The sequence below is a fragment of the Marmota marmota genome, unplaced genomic scaffold (genome assembly GCF_001458135.2).
Source record: "Marmota marmota marmota unplaced genomic scaffold, marMar, whole genome shotgun sequence".
Taxonomy (NCBI): Eukaryota; Metazoa; Chordata; class Mammalia; order Rodentia; family Sciuridae; genus Marmota; species Marmota marmota.
The window spans coordinates 27,153,744-27,176,294 of record NW_026000211.1 but is presented as its reverse complement, the minus strand read 5'-3'; the positions used below and the strand labels follow the sequence as shown (position 1 = coordinate 27,176,294).

The following is a 22,551-nucleotide window of genomic DNA, read 5'->3' as shown; positions in this document are numbered from 1 at the left end:
GGCACTCATGTTAAAGATAATTTGACTTTATATATGAAGTTTATTTCTGGCCCCTGTTATTTCATTGGTCCGTAGCTCTGCAATTATGCCAGTACCACATATTTCGGTTGCTATAGCTTTATAATATGTTTTGAAATCATTCCTCAAAAGTCAAAGTATGAGTTCTTCAAGTTTATTTCTTTTCTTAAAATTATTTCAGCTTTTCATTTTCTATTGAGGTTATACATAATTTCTAAAGTGTTTTTTTTTTAAATTCTGCAAAAAAATCTCTTTGGGATTTTGATAGGGATTGTAGACTGGGTAATATGATATGTGAACAAAGAATATTTCTATTTTATGTGTCTTCTTTAATTTCTTTTTTTAACTATTTATTTTTTAATTTTTAGGTGGACACAATATCTTTATTTTATTTTTATGTGGTGCCGAGAATCGAACCTCACGCATGCTAGGCGAGCACTCTAACACTTGAGCCACATCCCCAGCCCCTCTTCTTTAATTTATTACCACATTGTTTTTTTTAGCTTTCATTTCTTTGGTTAGTTTTATTTCTCAGCCATTTTTTTATGCTATCATAAGCAGAACTTTTCCACTTAATTTCTTTAGCGATTTTTCTGTGTTACTCCACAGAAATGACTTTTGTATATTGATTTTGTATCTTTGTTTCATTATTAGTTTTAACAGTTTTTGTAGAGTATTTATGGTTTTACACATAAGAACATGGCATCTGTAAATAGAAATAATTTTTACCTTTCCAATTTGGCATGCATCCTATTTATTCTTTTCTCCCTCCCTTTCTCTTTCCTTCCTTCCTTCCTTTCTTCCTTTCATCCTCCTCCTTACCTCTCTCTGTTTTTTTTTTTTTTCTCTTTCGTTTTCTTCTTTCTCTGGCTAAGACTTCTAGTACTGTGTTGAACAGAAGAGGTGACAGACGATAGGTATCCTTGCCTTGTTCCTGATCTTAGTGGAAGAGCTTGTTTTCCACCATTGAATATGATATTAACTCTAGGCTTTTCTCATGTGACTTGTATTATGTTGAGATAAATTCCTTCTATTTTTAGTTTATTGAGTATCATGAAAACAATCTCATCATGATAAATACTTTGTCATGTAGAATCTTCACAAATGCTTTTTTTTGTTGTTTTTATATCAACTGAGATGATCACAGAATTTTTGTTCTTCATTCTGCAGATGTAAACACATAAAGTTTTATAATTTCTTCTGTTCATAACGCTTGTAGATTCTGAAAAGAGTCAATAAAAGTTTCAATTGTTTTCAAGAGTGTAGATCAATAGCAGATCTGGGAGAAACAGGGCTGGACCCATGAGGTTTTAATGTTCATGGATATTTTGTAATGTAGATGTTCGCACACTGGAAAATTCTAATTTTTTACTAAAAAGAGAGTTGTAATATTTTGCAAAATTTTATTTAAAAACATGGCTATTTTTCTCTTTAATTGTAGCTAAAGTGAATGAATAATGGATCCTAGTTAGTATACCCCCAACTGGATGTGACTCAGGCCTGTTCATAGGATTTCACTGAGAAGATCCATTAAAAGTCTGTCTTGCTCAATGGCCAGGATGTAGGGAAGAGAATTTTTAACTTCTTTATCATGACAAAGAAAGAACACAAGAATAAATCACTTAACCTCTTTTTGAATAATTACTTCTTTAGGCAGAATGAGGCTTTAATGTCCATGGATATTTTGTAATATACATGTTTTCACACTGGAAAACTCTTATTTTTCAATAAAAGATTTCATAAAAATATTACAAAGATATGAGATGAAATATTTTCACCTCCAAAATATCATTGACCATTTAAAATGGAATCATGTTTTTGAAAGCTGGAAAATATTAAAAGTTTTCAAATATTATTAATTTATTTTTGAAATAGAAAATAGTGACATTAGTATGGAAGTACTTCATAAATTGTAGCACTTTATTAATTTAGAAATAGCTTTTCTTAACACTACCTGGTAATTTAGTCTTTCATTTCCGTTGCAGTGTCCTATCCAGGGGAGAATCTTACAACTATGTGCAAACTCTCACTTTTAATGATCAGTTCCCACAAATCATTAATCTTCACCCACATCTCAGGTGGTATACACATAGGATTTTGTAGATGCTTGGATCTGGTTTTAAAGAGTTCCACTGTCCTTATTTGAGTTATTCAAGTTAAATCTAATGTTCATCACTCTTTCTTTTATTAAAAACTAGAGAAGTTAGTCTTAAAATACTCAGAGATCATATTACTCTTCTGTTTACCTACTTTCTACAACTTTCTGTAGATTAACAGTTGTCCTCCAGGTCAGAGTTAAATTCTCTGGCTGGTGCTCAAACTTTCAAGATCCTCTCATCTCCGAGCTATTGTGTTTCTTGTTCTTTCTCTTGGGGAACACTCTACTCTCAGTTACACATATAGCTCTGACCTTCACTTCTTGTATGTTTGGTTAAAATGTCAAATCCCAAGTAAGTTTTTTTTTTTTCAATCATCCTCTTAAAAAAGCCGGCTATCATAACTGCACAATCAATATCCAAAATTTTACCTTTATATTTTCTCTCTAGCACTATCACTACCTCAATTATGAATATCTTGTTTAATGCCTTTCTCCTGACATTAGTCTGTTAGAATCATGAAGGTGTGACTTTTTGTCTGTTTTATTTGTATAAATCCAGACCTAAAACAGTGCTTAGTAAATATCTCCTAATGGGAGAATTAAATAGACCTGAAAATGTTGTTCTGTTAAAGGAACGTCCTATTGGTTATCCTAATTTGAAGGATACCTTATGATTCTATTTCTTAAATTTATGTACAGTTCTTCCACTTTTTTTTTTAATCCATATAAACAGACTCCATACTTCTCAACTCTTTGGAATAATCTCTCAGTCTATTTTGACTTTTAAGCTTACTACTTCTTTTTGAGTTATAAATGTTTGATATATATTGCAAAATTAGAATGCAACTTTAGTGCAGTGTAGCCAGAATATTAAATGATGCATATTAAGAAAAATAGCAATTCTCCTACCACAACCTTGAGTCCAAAATAACTCATTATCTGTAGTTTAGCCTTATTAGGACATTGATCAAGCTATTTTTGCTTATTTATTTCATAGTGAAAAAATTTATATTATATATATGTGTGTGTATATATGTATATTTACATATGCAAAATTACAATATTTTTGCTTTGCATGGTCTTATCTAAATCTCAGCACTCTGTTTTTCCTTGTTCTTGTAACATATGTTATAATAATACTGAACTTCTCAGTTCTTTAGGTTAAATTAGTTTAACTAAAAAGAAATTAACTTTTCATTTAACTCTTACAATTTCAGTAGCTTCAATTGTTTATTTTTTTTTTTTTTGGAGGTTGCTATTTTTCTTATTTAATGAGGAAGAATTGTTTTCCAACCTGGTAATCTGTGTGGGAGACCCAAATAAAAGTCTAGTTGGAGACTAAAAAGTATTTCATGTTATTACAAACATATGATGTACATTTCTAAGAAAAAAGTGGATGTTATCATTGAACGTGAGGCACACACATTTAACATGAACCTTTTTGTCCTACCTTGATGAAAGTACTGTGAAAGCCTCACACTGCATAAAATTCAAACTGGTGTATCTCCCCTATGATTAAAATTGAGTGTGGGGGGAAAAAACAGCCTGGTGTTTGTTAGGAGTTTTAATTTGGTGACGTAGGTGTGGTTTGCTTCTGTTTATTTTTTTTTTCCAGGGGGATGTTCCTGGATACCATTCTCCCCAACCGTGATGATAATGGCATACGTCCGGCAATTGGTCAGCGAACCCGATTAAGCAAAGGAGATATTGCACAGGCAAGAAAGCTGTATAGATGTCCAGGTATTGCACAAAACAAACACAGAGGCATGCCTGGGCTTCACTATGCTCTTCCAGATGCATAAGCCAGAATTTAACTCTTGTCCTTCTCTGTGCTGGCAAAAGGTGTATATAGTTCAAGTGATCCAAAATGAGATAGAACAGAACTCTGGAGTGTTCACAGATATAAATAGAAACAGGTTGCTTGAAATCAAATGGTATATTTTATTTCTTTTAGCTTTATGAGTAAGAGTCAAATAGAATGATCATCTGATCACTGTTAAGTAGTATCATGATTTTGTAGCTAAGTGCTATTTCTTGCTCACAGAAAAAGATTATCTTTTCAGAATGAGATCCTGGAGGATCTTTCCTTGCCAGGAGCATTATTGATGGTGTATAAACTAAAGTTTTATCAGTAGGAACTTATTTTTTTTCCAAAAAAAATAATTTCTAAGCATGTTGCTAGTGAATTACTGAGTAAGTGTATGAAATGATAGCTAGACGTTCATGATTTCAGTATGGGCAATGGCATTATTGTACTGATATTTCTGCTAAAAGGAGTTTCCTCTCCATTTAAATCACATTTGCTAAGGAAAATTGTGAGAAACTATTTTTTTCCCAATTTTATTTTTATTAGTTTAAAAAAATTTAGGTCCATTAAATTTTCAGAGTAAAGTTGAGGTCTTTGAAATTTAAGTGAGTACATAAAAACTTTTGTATCTTAATGATTCAATATTGAAAACTTCAAAATTTTTCTATTGCACATAAACATTTCTGTATCATATCTACAGATATTTCTACTTAATGTTAATTAATTCATTTACTTCATGTTTAGGTTAAATTCATATTTGAATAATGCCTTTTAAAATATTTATGTAGATATGTAAAATACACACATCTGTGTGGTGCTGTTTTATTATTTTTTTACTACAGTTTATGATAGGAAAGATAAATTTATAAGACAGTTACCAGTTGGAAAAAGGATATGGTGATTCTTTACTAATTTCTAGCAACATTGGACATATGCTTTTGTACTTTTAAAAAGAGAAAGATGATGTGATTAGTCATAACTACATAAATGAATTCCTTGAAAATAATCTCATTTGGTTGTCTCTTTAAATGTGTGTGTGTGTGTGTGTGTGTGTGTGTGTGTGTATGTGCATATATATAAAAAGCTCTGTGAGATACATTTGCACATTGACTTAGAAAGTCAATGAGAATACAAAAATAATTGGCACCATAAATTATGGCACCATAATTTAATTTTCAGCCTATGGATCTTCATATTTCAGTTATTAACAGAACTATCATTACAGTTTTCACTTGAGATTTTAATTGTGTAAAATGCATCAGTGGGCCATAATTAACATACACACTCTTTTGTTTAATATAGTATATCCACACTCATAAAAGCACTATGATCTATGAGAAAGACAATTTGTATTTCTAATGCAGTACACAAAGCAAGTTGCTGTATTACAGCTTATGAATTTCACAGAACAAGGGAGAACTAAAAGATAAATGTTACACTGCATGCTCCTTTGGAGTTTGCCTTATTCTTACTCTTCTGTTAGAAATTGCTCGTCAGCAGAGTTCATAAAATATATTTGACTACTTTTCTTGCCAACATTGCTTCTCATCTGGTTATACTCAAAACTCTAGTAGAAGTACATTTTATAGAGCTATTTCTTAGAGTTTAATCTTGAAAGAAACACTGACCTGGTATAGAGTTAGATTTACATGGTTGTGGCTTTTAGGGTCTGTGATAAGTGGTAAGTGATATGACTGCCTGCAAATACTGTTGCTCCTTCTTAAATAATATAGAGAATGGTTTAAAATTTTTATCAGATAATGAACAGTATATATTTTTAATTAAAACAGTAACAGTTACATTTATGGGAATATATAGGTGACATAAACCTTGTAATCCATTATTATATTTATATATGCTCAAAGTATAAATTAAATGGATGTATGAAACCTTGATTTTATTATCAATACATACTTACCATGAAAAAGCTCAAAATAAGACTAAAACTAGAATTTTAAGGCGATGCTCCGGGGGTAATTTATAGTTTAGAATTGTTTTCATTGTGATTTCTTTCTCTTAGTTCTATAGATAGACAAGAAAGTCTTCTTATGAATTACTGTGTAAAGAAAAAAGATGATCCCTTACAGCCCTGGTACTGATGTAGGAGATATGCTGGATCACATGGTCCCAGAAGGGGTATGGGAAGGGAAGGTGGAGATGCTCAGCATTGGGATAAGATAGATTCCTGGATTCTGCTGCCAGACGCTCAATCCTGTGTCCTGATGACTACCAAGCCTTTCAAGCAGTAAGGCATCTTAAAGGACACCCACCAAAGCTACTTGCCTGCTATCATAGTACTTTGTATCCTGTATGCCATTCGAACAAGAAACATCCAGTGGGGGTAGAGACTAGGTCATTGTTAAACTCTCCTTTATCCTATCAATTAGCAGTTTGCTTGTGAAGGTGATCCTTTCTGGGATATATGAGTTATAGCATATCTGCTCTTGTCAATGATTAATTTGTTCTCTTATTCTCTCTTTTGGGGCCTCTTTCTTACTTTTCCTCGAGATTCTCATTTTCTAGGGGTATTCTCTACTTTGCGCTAATATTTACATTACTTTCCTTTTCATCTTTAAAAAGTTTTACTCTTCTCCTACAATCACTGGTATTAATCAGCATTTTTTCTTCATTCAGTTTTTTTCTGTAATCTTTTTGCTTACAATAATCTTACAACCTTTTTGCTTGTAATTACTTGGTACTTGGACCAATTATAAATGGTAATATTTTCTCCATAGTCTTTCATAGCTAAGTCTGTCAAGCATGTTAGCCAGTTTTCCATTACTTTAACAAATGCTTGAGGTGATTATTTTTATAAAGAGAAAAGGTTTACTTTTGGCTTATAGTTTTAGAAGTTTCAGTCTATGATTTATTGGCCTCATAGATTTTGGACTTGTGGTGAGGTAGCACATTATGGCAGGGGTGTGTGGTGGAACAAAGCTGCTCACCTCATGACCAGGAAGTGAAAAAGAAGGAAGAAGAAAGGACTGTAGTCCCACTATCACTTTCAAGGGCACACTTTCAATGACCTGAAGACCTTCCACTAAGCCCCACATCTTAAAGGTCCCTCTCTTCTCAAATAGCACCATGTTGGGGACCAATCCTTTACCACAAGGGCCTTTGAAAAACACTAAAGATCCAAACTGCAGCATCAAGCAGCATAGTAAAATTAAGAAAAAAAAAGATATAAAATAAATTCATATGTAACAATAAGCTTTTGAAGATTAGAATCTCTCTTGTAATATAGACATGTATGTATATTCACACATCAACACAAATAACCTGTGTCCACAAATTCACTTTTGATATGCAAACAACACATATACAGAATGTATATATGTATAGATGTATGTACATTTATGTGCAGGCTGAAGGAATGGAAGGTCAGTTTCAACATGCATCGGTTTGATTAGGAGGAACTTTCAAAGTGTTTTAGCACTCATTTCATTTATTTCTAAAGTTGATATAGGTGTCTTTTTTAGTTACCTAAACTATAGTTATTTAAGTACTATAATTCTGTGATTCTCTAAGAATGCAGATAAAAAATTCTTCTATAATTGCTTTTAGATGTATGATTTTTGGCTAAAATATACTGTCAACACTAAAAAAAATTCACTTAGTCATTTTCCTCTATTTATTCGTGGATATATCTATTCATCTATCAGCAAACCTTCCCTTTTCAGTGGATGGTAGCACAGGATCCCCAGTAGCCCAAGTCAGACAGTGGGATCATCCTCACTCCATTCTTTTGTCTGCCTCTCTTCCCATGCCTACTCAATCTCCACCCTTTTATTTCCACTCTCTAGAATCTCAAATTCCTACAGTGAATATTTTGGGTACCATCCCCTCTTGTCTGATTGCTGGCATGCCTCCTGTTTATCTCTTGCCTTTACTTATCTATCCTTTCAGTTTTCTGGCCATGCTGCTGTCCAAGTGGCATTTCAAAATGCAAGTCTTTTCACATGCATCTTCGGATTAAAGGTTAAATTCCTTCTCCACGCTTCTTTCAAAGTTTGTCCCACATCTCTTCCCTCATCCTCCATGTCTAGGTACTGATTTCACTAGAATTTAGTTTCTCACCCTTATGTCCATTAGCCTCTGTGGTATCCCTTGCTTTGCGTCTCTTCTGTCAGACAGAACCACCCATAACTGCCATCTGTTGAAATCCTGTTACTTAAAAATGCCCTGGTCTTCCAGGACTCCTGCAGTGGTAAATGAGTTATTTGATCCTTGTCTTTGTATCTTACTCTCATAATTATCAGTTTACTTGTTATTTCCCACACTCAACTGTAAGCTCTTCAAGCATCAGAGTTGGGCTTTTCTTCCTGGTATCTGGAATCCAATATAAGTTAGGAGCTCAAGAAACTTGAATGAATGAATGAATGAAACAGCTTTCATATGTGATGGGAACTGCACTGGATGTTACAGACATGGAAGGGAACACAGAATTTATATACAGATAGCAAGGGAGGGACTTCAGAGGAGGGCAGTAGAGCATGGTGAAGAAGTAAATCTAATCCATAAAGGATGCTAGAGTCAGGAGTAATTGATCTGCTGTGTATTGGATGAGAAAGGCTTCCAGGAGCTGATAATTGTGCCCTGACTTGAAGTGTGTTTAGGCTTGGCTGTGCAGTTCCTACAAAATATATTTTAAAAATTTTCAACAACTTGTCCTACTATAATTTCTCAGATGATTACTTAGGATTCTTTATTTTTCTATTTCCTTTTATGAAAATCATTTTGAACCAAAATTTTATTTATGATGTTTTAAAAATTTTAAGGAGCCCAGAATTTATGTATGATTTAAAAACATTAGGTACTACTAAATTAATCAGATGTTTTTATTACTTCTTTTAAGCTAGAATTTATCAATTTTTTAGAGACTGGTTAATTCAAATTATTTTGTAGTTGTCTGTTTTCATCAGCTTTAGTAAAATACAGGATATGGAAAAGAAGATGATTTTAAAATTTGGTATTTGTTGGATGCTATGGACATTTGACAGGAAATATATTTGTAGATGGATGTGCAGTCCTTTGTTTGATCATGTTATTAAAAGATGAGAATCTGTAATTATTTATCAATAATGCACAATCTAAATGGTGCTTATACCAAAATTTTCTGTTAGAAGAAGGAAGATATGTATAGGTTATTTAATTGAAATGTAAGGTAAGTCATATGATAGACTTTTATATTTAACTTCCAAATTGTGTTTTAAAGTAATGTTGATTTAGAATACTCATCATAATAATTTACCTCTTTATATTTTTGAACGCTTTTATTTTTCCAAATATACTCAGAAATTCTTAGTTGTAGTTTAAAGACACATTTTTACCATACAGTTCTAGTCTTTCTGCCAGTGGTAGAAGTGCTAAGATGATTCAGGGCATAGTAACATTTGACCCCTACAAAACAACCTTATGAAGTCTATGTGAACAAAATAGATGCAAGAGAAAACTGGATCTAAGGCTTTTGAACTTTGAGTGTGATGATGTAATTAGGAAGTGACAATGTCAGTACTTATATTTGTCTTCTCATCCACAAACCTTGTTGTCAATGTGTAGACTAAGTGATAGAATTGAATGGTACCAACTATTCTTTGTTAATTTTTAAAATTACTTGAATAGTAAAGATTTTTTTTTTATAACTGAACATAACTCAATTAATGGCTAAAATGTCATGTGTAGTAGGGGATCTTTAACTTGGAACAATCACATTTATTGAGGAATGTTTAGAAACTTTAATAATAGATGTTTGTACTTTTTTTCCCTTTGTACTAGGGATTGAATTCAGAGGCAGTTAAGGACTGAGCCACATCCCAGCCCTATTTTGTATTTTATTTAGAGACAGGGTCTCACTGAGTTACTTAGCACCTTGCTTTTGCTGAGGCTGGCTTTGAACTTGTGATTCTCCTGCCTCAGCCTCCTCAGCCTGGCTCCGTACTTCTTGAATTATAAGCAGACACTATGTCATAAACACTTAATTTTTAAATCGAATGTTATAATTTATTTTGTTTTTAAGACAGTCTCTTTTCATTCAGGACATAACTGTATAAATTTGTTAATTATATGTATGTTTACATATACATACATATTATAAACATATATGCATGTGTATATAAAATTGTTTTAATTTCACTTTAGGAAATACTGTCTAAGCATTCTCTGTGGCTTAAGGGGCTTTAAATCATTACAGAATTTAGTTTTAAACTGCTGAGAACTTTTTTTCACTGAAACATTCTACTCACAAATTATGTGGCACCTGATAGAATCTTAACACATTTTCGTTTTTCCAAAACCTTCTTACATTATGGCAATTGTCAAGTGCCCTAGATGATTCATAGAACAGTGTTAAATTATGTATTTTGACCTTGAGTATTTTCATTTTGTACTAAAGTTACTTTTATCTGCCTGTTCATCAAAATAAACATTGCGTACTGCTTCTTGAAATTTATTTTGTTGTGCAAACATAATATATCTTTTCTGAATATTTATATTGTAACAACCTATTTTTACAGCTCTGTTTTATGTTTTCAGAGTCATTATCTTTCTTTATTTAACACAAGATTTCCAGGACCATTTATAATTTATTGAGGATTTGATGAGACAAGAGTTCACCTGCTGGTAGCTCTGACTCTGTAATATGGTAATATCTCAGTTCTGATTGCAGTCTCCTTCAGAAGGAAGGAACTGTTATTTCAGATTGTTGAGTGAAGGTTATAAAGATGACAGGCTGCACCAAAGAGATCATTCTTGAATTAGGGATCCTTGAAACAGCCTAGGTCGTGTGCTTTATACCATGTCTCGAAAAAGCACTAGCAATACCCACAATAAAATGGTGCAGATCAGCAACTTTGCCAAATACAGTTCTTGATTATGTATAGTTGATCAGTTTTTATTTCCAATGACTGATAATTATTTTCAAGTAACAAGACGAGCTTAGTAGGAGAAAATATAAATTGCTTTTATAGCAATTTTCTACTTATGATCACAGAAAGACAAAGTAAAATGTTTAGATATTTTGGAACACTTGAATTTTCCATGATATTTTTAATCTTTCAAAATTTTTTATTTTGGAACATTGAACTTGACATTTTGATATCACCTTTACTGAAGATTTATTAGTTATCATTTACAATGTTTTCAACCTTGAATGGTATTTACTGTTAACCTCAATTCACTAGAATATACTAATAGACTGTTCCATGTGGTCCCAGAGCAGCATCAACTTGGTCTCTACTAGCCTCATTTAGTAGAGATTGGCTACTGGCTTCTTGAGAAAGAATGAGAAAATGTCCTATGAGGGAGAACTTTATAAATGTCAGTTATTTATTTCATAATTCTATTTTATAGTTAACTCTAGTGATGAGATTAAGTATACCAAAATTCTGGTAAAAGATATTTTAAAAGAACTTAGGAAAAGTCTTTTATAAAATAAAAATACATAGTCTTATCTAAGACATTGTTAGTGATACCTACATTCTTAATAAAAATTAAAGAATAATCTTATGTATTCTTTCCTTTCAGCATGTGGAGAAACCCTCCAAGAATCCAATGGCAACCTTTCCTCTCCAGGATTTCCAAATGGCTACCCTTCTTACACACACTGCATCTGGAGAGTTTCTGTCACCCCAGGGGAAAAGGTAATTCTATTTAGTCTCATATACTGAAAAGGTTCATCATTTTCCAATATAATTTGCTTTATCTTTTGTTCTTCTTTCATTCAAGTATTCAGAAAAATAATAATGGATATTGTTCAAACTCTGGGAATTTTTGGAAGATATAATTTAAAAATTTGTAAATGCTATAAAAGGGTTGATATAATAAAATTGTATTCTCAGACATGAAATTAATTTCAAAAGCAGCATTAGAGAGATAACTATGAAAATATTAAGAAATAAACACCTACATGTTCAATTAAGGCAATTATAATAAAACTTAGAAACTATTTTCAACTATTATAAAAAAAAAATCACTGAATACCAAACCTGTAACATGCAACTAAAGCAGTACTTTGAAGAAAATTCATAGGCTTAAATTTTTACATTAGAAAAGGATAAGACCCAAAATCAATGAGCAAGATATCTACATAAAAGGACTAGAAGAAAGAGCAGTAAAATTAAAGGAAAGATATTAAGGAGGGAAATAATAAAAGATAAACTAATGTTATGAAAATAAAGTGGTAAAAAATATGAAAAAGTTGCTAGTTTGAATTGATTCTGAAAACGGAAATAAATGGCAAGAGATCAAGAAGAATTACAGAAAGCACAATTATTTAATATTTTGAGAGATTATTGTACAATAGATGCTTTAGACACCAAAATGAAAATAAAAATATTTTGAACATTATGCCAATAATTTAAAAGTTGTTGGATGTGGGCAAATTCCTACAAAATTTTACCATGTTTTTACTCAAAAGAATTAAAAGCAACAAATAATTCTGTAACCATTAAAGAAATTGAATTCCTAGTTATCTCAATTATTAGGGTTTTTTTTCAGCAAAGAAAAGTCATGTTCAAAGTGCTTCATTAGTAAAATAAACCCAACACAGAAGGAAGAAATAAACATAATCTTATATATAAATAAATTCTTCCAGGAGATAAAGATGTACTCTTTTTTAAATTTTTAAAATTTTATTCATTCTAATTTGTTATATATGACAGCAGAATGTGATTCAATTCATATTACACAACTAGAGCACAATTTTTTATGTCTTTGGTTGAACACAAAGTTCATTAGTGTTTTCAAACTTGTACTTAGGGTAATAATGTCTGTCTCATTCCACTGTCTTTCCTACCCCTTGTCTCCTCCCTTCTCCTCCCACCACTTTTCCCTATCTAAAGTTAGTCTATTCCCCTGATGCCCACCCCTCATCCCCATTATAAATCAGCACCCTTATATCAGAGAAGACTTTTGGCATTGGTCTTTTGGGATTGGTTTACTTCACTTAGCATGTTATTCTCCAACTCCATCCATTTACCTACGAAATACCATGATTTTATTCTCTCTTATTGTTGAGTAATATTCCATTATGTATATATGCCACATTTTTTTAATCCATTCATCCATTGAAGGGCATCTAGGTTTGCTCCACAGTTTAGCTATTGTGAATTGTGCTGCTATAAACATTGATGTGGCTGTGTCCCTGTAGTATGCTGTTTTTGAATCCTTTGAGTATAGACAAAGGAGAGGGATAGCTGGGTCAAATGTTGGTTCGATTCCAAGTTTTCCAAGGAATCTCCATACTACTTTCCATATTGGTTACACCAATTAGCAATCCCACCAGCAATGTATAAGTGTGCCTTTCCCCCCACATCCTCACCAACACTTATTGTTGTTTGTAGTCTTAATATCTGCCATTCTGATTGGAGTGAGATGAAATCTTAGAGTAGTTTTGATTTGCATTTCTCTAATTGCTAGAGACTGGAAATCCATATGAAACAAAATGAAATTAAGCCCCTATCTCTCACCGTGCACAAAACTCAACTCAAAGTGGATCAAGGACCCAGGAATTAAACCAGAGACCCTTCAACTAATAGAAGAAAAAGTAGGCCCTAATCTCTATCATGTTGGATTAGGCCCCAACTTCCTTAATAAGACTCCTATAGCACAAGAATTAAAATCAAGAATCAATAAGTGGGGGCTAGGGATGTGGCTCAAGTGGTAGCATACTTGCCTGGCATGCATGTGGCCTGGGTTCTATCCTCAACACCACATACAAACAAAGATGTTGTGTCCGCTGAGAACTAAAAAATAAATATTAAAAAATTCTCTCTCTCTCTCTCTTTCTCTTTCTTAAAAAAAATAAGTGGGAGAGATTCAAACTAAAAAGCTTCTTCTCAGCAAAAGAAACAATCAGTGAGGTGAATAGAGAGCCTACAGAATGGGAGCAAATTTTTACTACATGCACATCTGATAGAGCACTAATAGCTAGGATACATAAAGAACTCAAAAATCTCAAGCACACAAACAAACAAATAATCCAATCAATAAATGGAACAGACACTTCTCATAAGATGATATACAATCAATTAACAAATATATGAAAAAATATTCAACATCTCTAGCAAGATGTGCTCTTTTATTTATGTTATAAAACCTTAATACCAATCCTGATGAGGACAGTATAAGAAAGGAAATTTATATCCCAGATTCACATGTGAATATGGACATAATTCTATCAAAACTACCAAATCAAGTGTTGATATATATGCTTGTATGCATATGTGTTCATGCGTCTATGATGTATCAGTAAAGTAAATGTGTGTATAAACATTAGATGAGTATCTAAAACCAAGAGAAAAATTCTAATGATTTAATAACAATAGTAGCATACCCCAAGCAAACTAAAAGAGTAGGATACTTTCTTAATTTTACAGAATCAACAAAAATTATCACAAAAATCATTTTTATTAGGAAAACTGTTTCCTTTGAGGTAGGTTAAAAAACAAGAATATCTACTACCACCATTTCTTTTTCAATATTTTGTTGGAAGTAACAGATCATGAAGACAAGAAAGTGGAGTTAAACACACAAGAATTGCAAAGGAAGGCAAAATTTTCTTTATCATATTTAGTTTGTTGGTATAAAATTTGAAACTGCTAGAAATTTGAAAATTGCCAACCAGAAGTAGCATTGTGCTTATATGTACCTTAATTTAAAAAATTAATCCATTGATTTCTGAATTCTATTTTGAAAGCTCACCTCTGGTTTATATTGATACTCATATTTATTTAATATTAACAAATGCGTATTGAGATTAATCTTTATTTTCTACTAGTTATTACATGACTTTGATCCTTTAATTTATCTGGAAAGTCTTAAATATATTCATTAGTTTCAATGAAATGAAACTACAGTTTCATTACAGTTAAAAATATTCAATATTCCTGTGATAATTGAATATAGTTGAAGAATATCATGTCTCCAGGGTTTTGTGTTATTCACATATAAGTTCTTTGAATAAAATACCTCAATAACATAAGTTTTATGCACAAAACATTACATATAACTTGAAATCCATGAGTACAAGCATAGATCTTTATTTAATTGTTTTTAATTTAAGAATTGTAATTATGTATCTGTTTTAATGTACTTATAAGTGTGGACCAGTTGCTATTTGTTCTTTCAGTAATTCCTTGAAAATATATTATGAAAATTATTTTTAAAAAGGAACTAAAGAGCAAATTTTAAATGATGGTAAATTTTGAGAGGAAGTTTAAAACTAATTTTTTTAAAAGAAAAACCTTGTAGAATCTGAAAAATGTGGGATCAAGATTAATCAAATTAAATCAGTTCACAACAACAAATTAATATTTGGGAATTAGTGTTTCTCTTAGGCAATTGGAAATACCCATACCATTAGCATTCAAGAGTAATTTATTTTTTCTTGTTTGTATGATTACCAGGAAAATTATATTTTCCATAAAGTTGTAAATAGGAATAAAAACAACAAATCTGTCATTCTTTCTCTTATTTTTCTTGATATTATTTATGCCAATTACTGAATAAATTGGTTGTTAAAAGTGGTCAATGAACAATAGTAATTCATATTTATACCTTGTATTTTTGTTTTATTTTTCCAAAATTTGAGTTTATTCTTTTTAAAATATTTTTTAGTTGTCAATAGGCCTTTTTTTTTAATTTATATGTAGTGCTGAGAATGGAACCCAGTGCCTCGCACATATGAGACAAGCACTCTGCCACTGAGCCACAACCCCAGCCCAAGTTTATTCTTTTTTTTTTTTAACTTAAATTGGAAGTCTAAATTATTAATTTCAAGCATCTTTTCTTTTCCAGCATAAATAGTATAGGAGTTATAATTTACCTCTAAGTACTACTTAATTGGAATTCCACCAGTTTGACCTATAGTATTTTTGTTATTTTAAAATTCTAGATATTTTATGTGTTCTATTATTTTTTCTTCAACACACATATTTTTACTAACATTTTTTAAAAATTTCAAATATGTAATTTTGCATAACAAGAGGAAGTGACGGGAAAGGGGAAAATAATACAAGGGGGAGAAATGAATGACAGTAGAGCGGGTAGAGAGAGAAGAGGGGAGGGGAGGGGAGGGGGGATAGTAGAGGATAGGAAAGGCAGCAGAATACAACAGACACTAGTATGGCAATATGTAAATCAATGGATGTGTAACTTACGTGATTCTGCAATCTGTATACAGGGTAAAAATGGGAGTTCATAACCCACTTGAATCAAAGTGTGAAATATGATATATTAAGAACTATGTAATGTTTTGAACAACCAACAATAAAATTAAACAAACAAACAAAAAAAGAATATCCTACCAGGAATAGGGTAAGCCTGATGTTCATTTGCTGAAAGACAACATTAAAAAACAATTTTGAAATAAAAAGACAAAGTTTATGAAAAAAAATTTCAAATATATTTTTTCCAGTTTGCTTATTAATAATTTCTCTTTTATTCATCTTTGGATGAGGGACTTCAGTCATTATGCTTCAGTCATTGAAATAGCTTCAGGCTGATATGACCTTGGAAGTGACCAATATCCATGAAATAATCTGTGCTTTAAGAATATATTTTGTGCAATGGTTGGGTGCAAAATTTTATATATTTATATATATTTTAGTTTAGTTTTTCTAATTGTATAGTTGAAATAGTCTCAATATTATTGTTTTTGTCTGCTTGATCTATCAAATAATTAGAAAGGTGTGGCAATATTTGTCACTACTTGGTAGATTTCTTAATTGCTGTTTACAGTTTTTCACATCTGTTTTATACATTTTATTCTATATCTATCTATATTTATACATATACATATATATAAATTTAGAGTATTACTTTATTTAGAATATTATATCTTCCTCTTAGATTGTTTTTATTACAGGATGAATCTCTTTATTTCTAGTCATGGCTTAGTTTAACTCTATTTTTTCTGATATCAATAAAGCTACACTTTATTTTGATTAATATGTTTGCCTGGTGAATCTCTGTCCTGCTTTAAAGATTTTTTTTCACTTTGTGACCCTTTGTTTCAGAGGTGTCTCTTTTAGACAGCAAACAGTCTGGGTTTATTTTTTATTTCATACATGATGACAAGTTGTGTCCTTAACTCCAGGGATAATTCACAGTTACCTTTAAGTGATTAATAATGTATTATCATTTCTTATTTGCACATTATATGTCCTTCCCTTTTGTTCGTTCTTTCTTTTATGCTCTCTTATGTATTGAATTATATTTTTATCTGGTTAAATTTTTCTTTCTATCAGTTTGAAACTTTTAAATATATATTTTATTATACAACAATACCTCTTTCTACCAGCTTGCTTATTTAACAGTTATATTTATTTAGTGTATTTACCTTCTTCTCAAAACATAAAAGGATCCTTTAATTCAGATTGTCTTCAATATGTTCATGTTTTGTTCATGCCTGTTTTTTCTTCATATAAAAGAGGCATTATTGTCTTTTTGCAGTGAATATTTCTTTTTTAAAATATTTTTTTAGTTGTAAGTGGATACAATACCTTTATTTTATTTGTTTATTTTTTATGTGGTGCTAAGGATCAAACCCAGCGATTCACACTTGCCAGGCAAGCACTCTATCACTGAGCCACAACCCCAGCCCCAGTTTCTTTCACAATGTGCAAATATTTTACCAACTTTTAAATTGTGTATAAAAGCATATAAGATTAACCATCTCGATCCTCTTTAAATGTACAGTTCGGTAATGTTTAGTATATGTACTCACATTATAATGAGATAAATCTCCAAAATGTCTTCATCTTGCAGATCAAATTCTGAACTCATTAAATAAGAAATTCCCTTTTTCAACTCCTGCCAGCACCTGGCAACCACCACTATACAATGTTTTTGTAAACTTGACTACTTAGAAACCTTGAGATATCTCATATAATTAGAATCATATAATATGTCTCCTTTTGCAACTGATTTATTTTACAAAGCATTATTTCTTCAAGGTCTATCCATGTTGGAAAATGACAGGATTTCTTTCCTTTTAAAGACTGAATAATATTCCATTGTATGTGTATACTGCATTTTGTTTTACCATCATCTGTGGGTGGCCATTTAGAACTTTTTCTTTTTTTAGTTATATAGAAATCATTTTCTTTTCTCAAAACGTCAAAGTGATCAGCTAAAAATATAAGCAGGACTAGAGGTGTTCGAACAAGAAGAAATACATTAAAATGAAATTTATTTTAGAAAACTGAAGATATTGCTGTGGGACTAAAATAAACAGAATGACATATCATGTCCCAAGATGTAAAGTTATGGTATAGTCAAATTTTCAATTTTTCCCAAATTAATGTATAGTTTTAATATAATACCAACAAATTTCCATTAACTTTTTGTTTCATACTTGAACCAAATTTTTCTAGAGTTTATTAAAAAATAGAAGAGTTGGAATAACTGAAGCAAATTTGAAAACAATGTTAATGAGGTGAAGTGGTCTGCACTATATATGATGGTAGAAAAATGTCATGAAGCTTCAGTGATTCATATTCAGCTGTAATGTCAAAGGGGATTCTGCATCAATGAATAAGCTAAAAAGGGCAGAATTATGTCTGTGAGAATAGAAGACTTATTTGCTTATTTAAAGAGATCAGTTTTCAAGTGAATTTGAAAAAATGGATTTTTTTCAATAAATAGTACTAAAGTTATTTATAAGGATTTGAAAAAATTAAACTTTTACTCATATTTCAAATTCTTTCTGAACAAAACGTTAGAAACTTTTTCATATTCTGGGGAAGATACCTTACTTTCATGAATTGAAAATACGAAAATATATAACAATTTATTTTGTTTATTTAAATAAACTTTTTTCTATAAAAACAAAAACCACAAGTCAGAATGGAACTTATATAAAGATAAGAGAACACTAGTATTATTTGTTGGTCTTATTCTGCTATAAGCCAATAAGTAAATATTCACATCACAGTAGAAAATGACTAAGAGAACAGATGCATCATTGTAAATAGATGCTCATTTAGTATATAAAATTGTTTACCCTCTCTTTATCAAGGAAATGATGGAACAAACAATGATGTGTTATAAATTGGCAAAGATAGAGTGATAATACCAAGGGATCCTTGATGGTCCAAACTCCAGGAAGTAGAAATTGAAATAACCTTTCTGAAGAACATTTGGTAATCTGTGTCACATTAACAAAAAAACAAAACATACAACAACAAAAAAACCCTGCGCATTCACCCAGAAATTTATCCTAGAGCAATGATCTGAGTGTGTTCAAGGATAGTTATTTATATTAATGAAAAATCAGAAACAAAAGCAACTTTGAAAATTAAAAGAAAACATTTGAAAAAATGTTTATAATATGAAATTTTTTTAAAAAATGGGCTCAAAGTTATAGGAATGAAAATATTTAATTTATAAATTACATACATTAGAGGTAAAATTATAGAAGATTATATACCAGATTAATTCATATTTCTACTTGGTAAGTTTACGAATAGATATTTTTATTTTTTCCTTTATTTTGCACATGAAGCATTTATTTTTTTAGGTCTGTCTTTTACAGCAATGTGAATGTACTTAATGCTACAGAACTGTACACTTAAAAATGTTAAAATTACATATTTGATGTCATGTATATTTTACCACAATTAAAAAATAAAGTTGTCAGTTCACATATATGTCTTTCTAGGATTGAGTCTCCAAGCATAAAGATTCTTGTTTGATCTAAGCCTATGCTAGATGTTGCACAGTTCATGCTGGTTGAAATCAAGAATGTACAGCTAAGAATATAGCTGCATTTTGCTGATGGGAACACACAGTATTGATTCTTCTGTCCCTTGGATCTGATTGATCTTTGAACAAAGGCGGATTGCTTATATCTTGAATAGAACTAATATATTCTCTATTTTCTGTCCAACTCATTTAAAGGCTGTCCTTTGACTCTTTTCTTTTTGCAAACATTTCTTTTTGATCCCTCATCTATGTTTTATATCTATGGGGCCAATTCACAATAATTTATATTGCCAAAGGCACCATGTAAATCCAACAATCACCATATACATTTTTGATTCTAATAAAATAGATAAATATTTTCTGATGCATAAAAATTTTGATTCTTTTTTTAAAAAGATGTATTTTTCTGATGTGCCAAATAAATCCTTGCTATCAAGAATCTCACAAATTAATAATAGTCATGTAATTGCTAGGATGAAAAATTACTGAAGAAAGCAAGATGCAACTTGGGTTCTGAAGAGAGCTCAGATCTTATTGGGAGATTCTAGCATGACTGAAGAGTTGGAAGACGAGGGGTTGTAAAGAGTTTCAAGGTACAGGGAAAGCGAATGTGAAATGCAGGTAGACTTCAGCACACCTTGGGGAACATAAGTTAAAACTGGGATGCTTTTTCAGGGCACAACTGCAAGAAGTTAGGAATGAGTAGAATAAATCTTATGTGTTGGAGATTGTGAAAGAGAAAGTGGAAAAGATGGATTTGGACTCAGGAGTTTTTGATAACCAGGCGTTGATGGGATCCAGACTTTACTGAGATTCATGTGACTATAAGTGTAGAACATGCTGGAGACAAGTGAACCTAAAAACCATTGGAAGCCATTACATCATTGGCTATGTAAAAGCTTCTAGGCAGGGGTGTGCATTTAGGAACTAACTAGATATGTGGTAGGAGTGGGGATTAAGGAGAGGTATAAGGAATTATTTTGGTGACTAGTAGGTAATGACAAAAATCAAAATCAAAATATTATCACATGAGTTTAAGCAATAAATTGTTTTAATAACGTAGTCATGTTCTTGTTTCTGTCTCTGATATAAATAATTCCTGATTGAAATTTGGGTCTACCCAAGGTTCCACAACCAGGCTAGGGTCTACTTGAGGTTATGCAAATAATCTGTCTAAGGCAGGAACTTCAAGGAAAGCCCCAAGTTCTTCTGTACATTCTATGAATTTTGTGATTCCCTTATTTTAATATCACTATTTTTTTTCTGTGAAACTTTAAAGTAACATTTTTATGTTTCCTAGAATAGTTGACTTCATGAAATTGGATGAAAATTTCTTATATTTTTTTTTTCAAAATGTATGTTGTGATGGATGCCTGAATATTTACCATTAAATGAACATCTTAATGCTTTAGGATTCTCTGTGTATTTTTCTACATGTGATTGGATTTAATTTTGGTGGGACAAACGTGATAGGATGATATCTGAGATGGTAAGAAGATTCATTTGATATAAAGTTTAAGTAAATCAGCAAACTGAAAAGCTCGAACTTGAACCCAAGGTCTTTTGATTCCTACTCCAGAACAGCTTTAATTGTAGGAAGAGATGTTAATTATTTCTCCCTTTACTACAATACAATTTCAGATCTGAACAAAAATCTAATGTATTAATTATTAATTAATTAAAACGTTATAATACATTATGATTAATTGTATAATTAATACATGATAATTATTAATTAATTACAACAAATAATTATTGTAGGTATTGACAGACTTTTCTGGTGAGTAAATATTTTTGCCTTTAGAGGGTAGATAGTCTTTGTTCAAATACTAATTTCTAGCACTGTAGTGCAAGAGCAGACATGGTTGATATAGTAAAGGAATGGTTGCAATAATACTTTATTCACAAAAGTAGGTTGCAGGCAGATCCTGTTCCAATCTCTGATATACTCCCCGTGAGCCTTATTTCTGAGAGAAAAAGCTGTAGTCAATCCAGAAAGTTTATTAGACTTGTTTAGGTTTCTTTGGGCTGGAACCTAACAATCTATTTCATCTTGTTGCTTTTGAATCTAATCTATCTCTCTCTTAAAGAGCCATTTAATAATCAATCCGGTTGGCAATGTCTGCATCTTCCCTCTCCTCAGCTCTAAAGATGTAAATGTTATTGTAATTGGCCATTTTATGGTGCCCATGGACTTTGTTTAGGTAATCGATAATGTCTTAATTGCACGGACAAAAGTTAGTCGATTACATTTTTCTCTGGAGACTTGCAGACATCCAGTCTCTTGAGCTGTTGCTCTGTCTTTCTTCAAGATTCTTCACTCTGCAGCTTTGTGAAGCAAAGTCTTTAATAAGCAAATTTAACAGCAATTGTATCACTTTAACATTGCAACTAGACTCCTAACAGATCACAGGAAACATGAGAACTGTTCTTTGAATCTCCTCCATCTCATGTTCCAAGAGAAGATGGTTAATTTTAACTTGATACTTATATTTACCATCTGAAATAAAATATTTGTATAATTGCGCTATGTAGTATTCATTTTATCTTTCTTTGAAAGATGCAATATGTTTGCATAAAACAGCATGATATGAAACAATGAAATATTTTCCAAGTGCTTTTGATTTGTAATGCAAGTATGAATTCTGCTGGCAATTTTAGTCAAAGGCCAGAATTTTACTTCTATAGTCAGAGCCTGGGAGATTTGATTTTAGAAAACCTATCTTTATTACATTTTCTACTTCTAAAGGACTCTGTGTTTTATATTAGTGTCAGGCCGGTTTTGTTCCTCCACGGTGCTTGGAGTTTAAACTAGAAGATTAAAAACAAGATAGGAAACTTTTCTGCTCAGTTATCCCCTTTCCTGTGTGTGTGTGTATGTTTGTGTGTGTGTGTTGTGTTGTGTGTGTTTATTCTAAGTATTCGA

At 31.4% G+C, this 22,551-nt stretch overlaps 1 protein-coding gene across 2 annotated transcripts in view; it reads left to right on the top strand.

The window, feature by feature from the left end:
* Tll1 (tolloid like 1) overlaps positions 1-22,551 on the top strand; it is a 199,619-nt gene that overhangs the window by 122,671 nt on the left and 54,397 nt on the right. For both annotated transcript variants that reach the window (XM_048791713.1, XM_048791715.1), the window contains 2 exons: positions 3,732-3,856; positions 11,445-11,560. In XM_048791713.1, the coding sequence (XP_048647670.1) occupies positions 3,732-3,856; positions 11,445-11,560 (241 nt within the window). The remainder of the gene's footprint in view (positions 1-3,731; positions 3,857-11,444; positions 11,561-22,551) is intronic.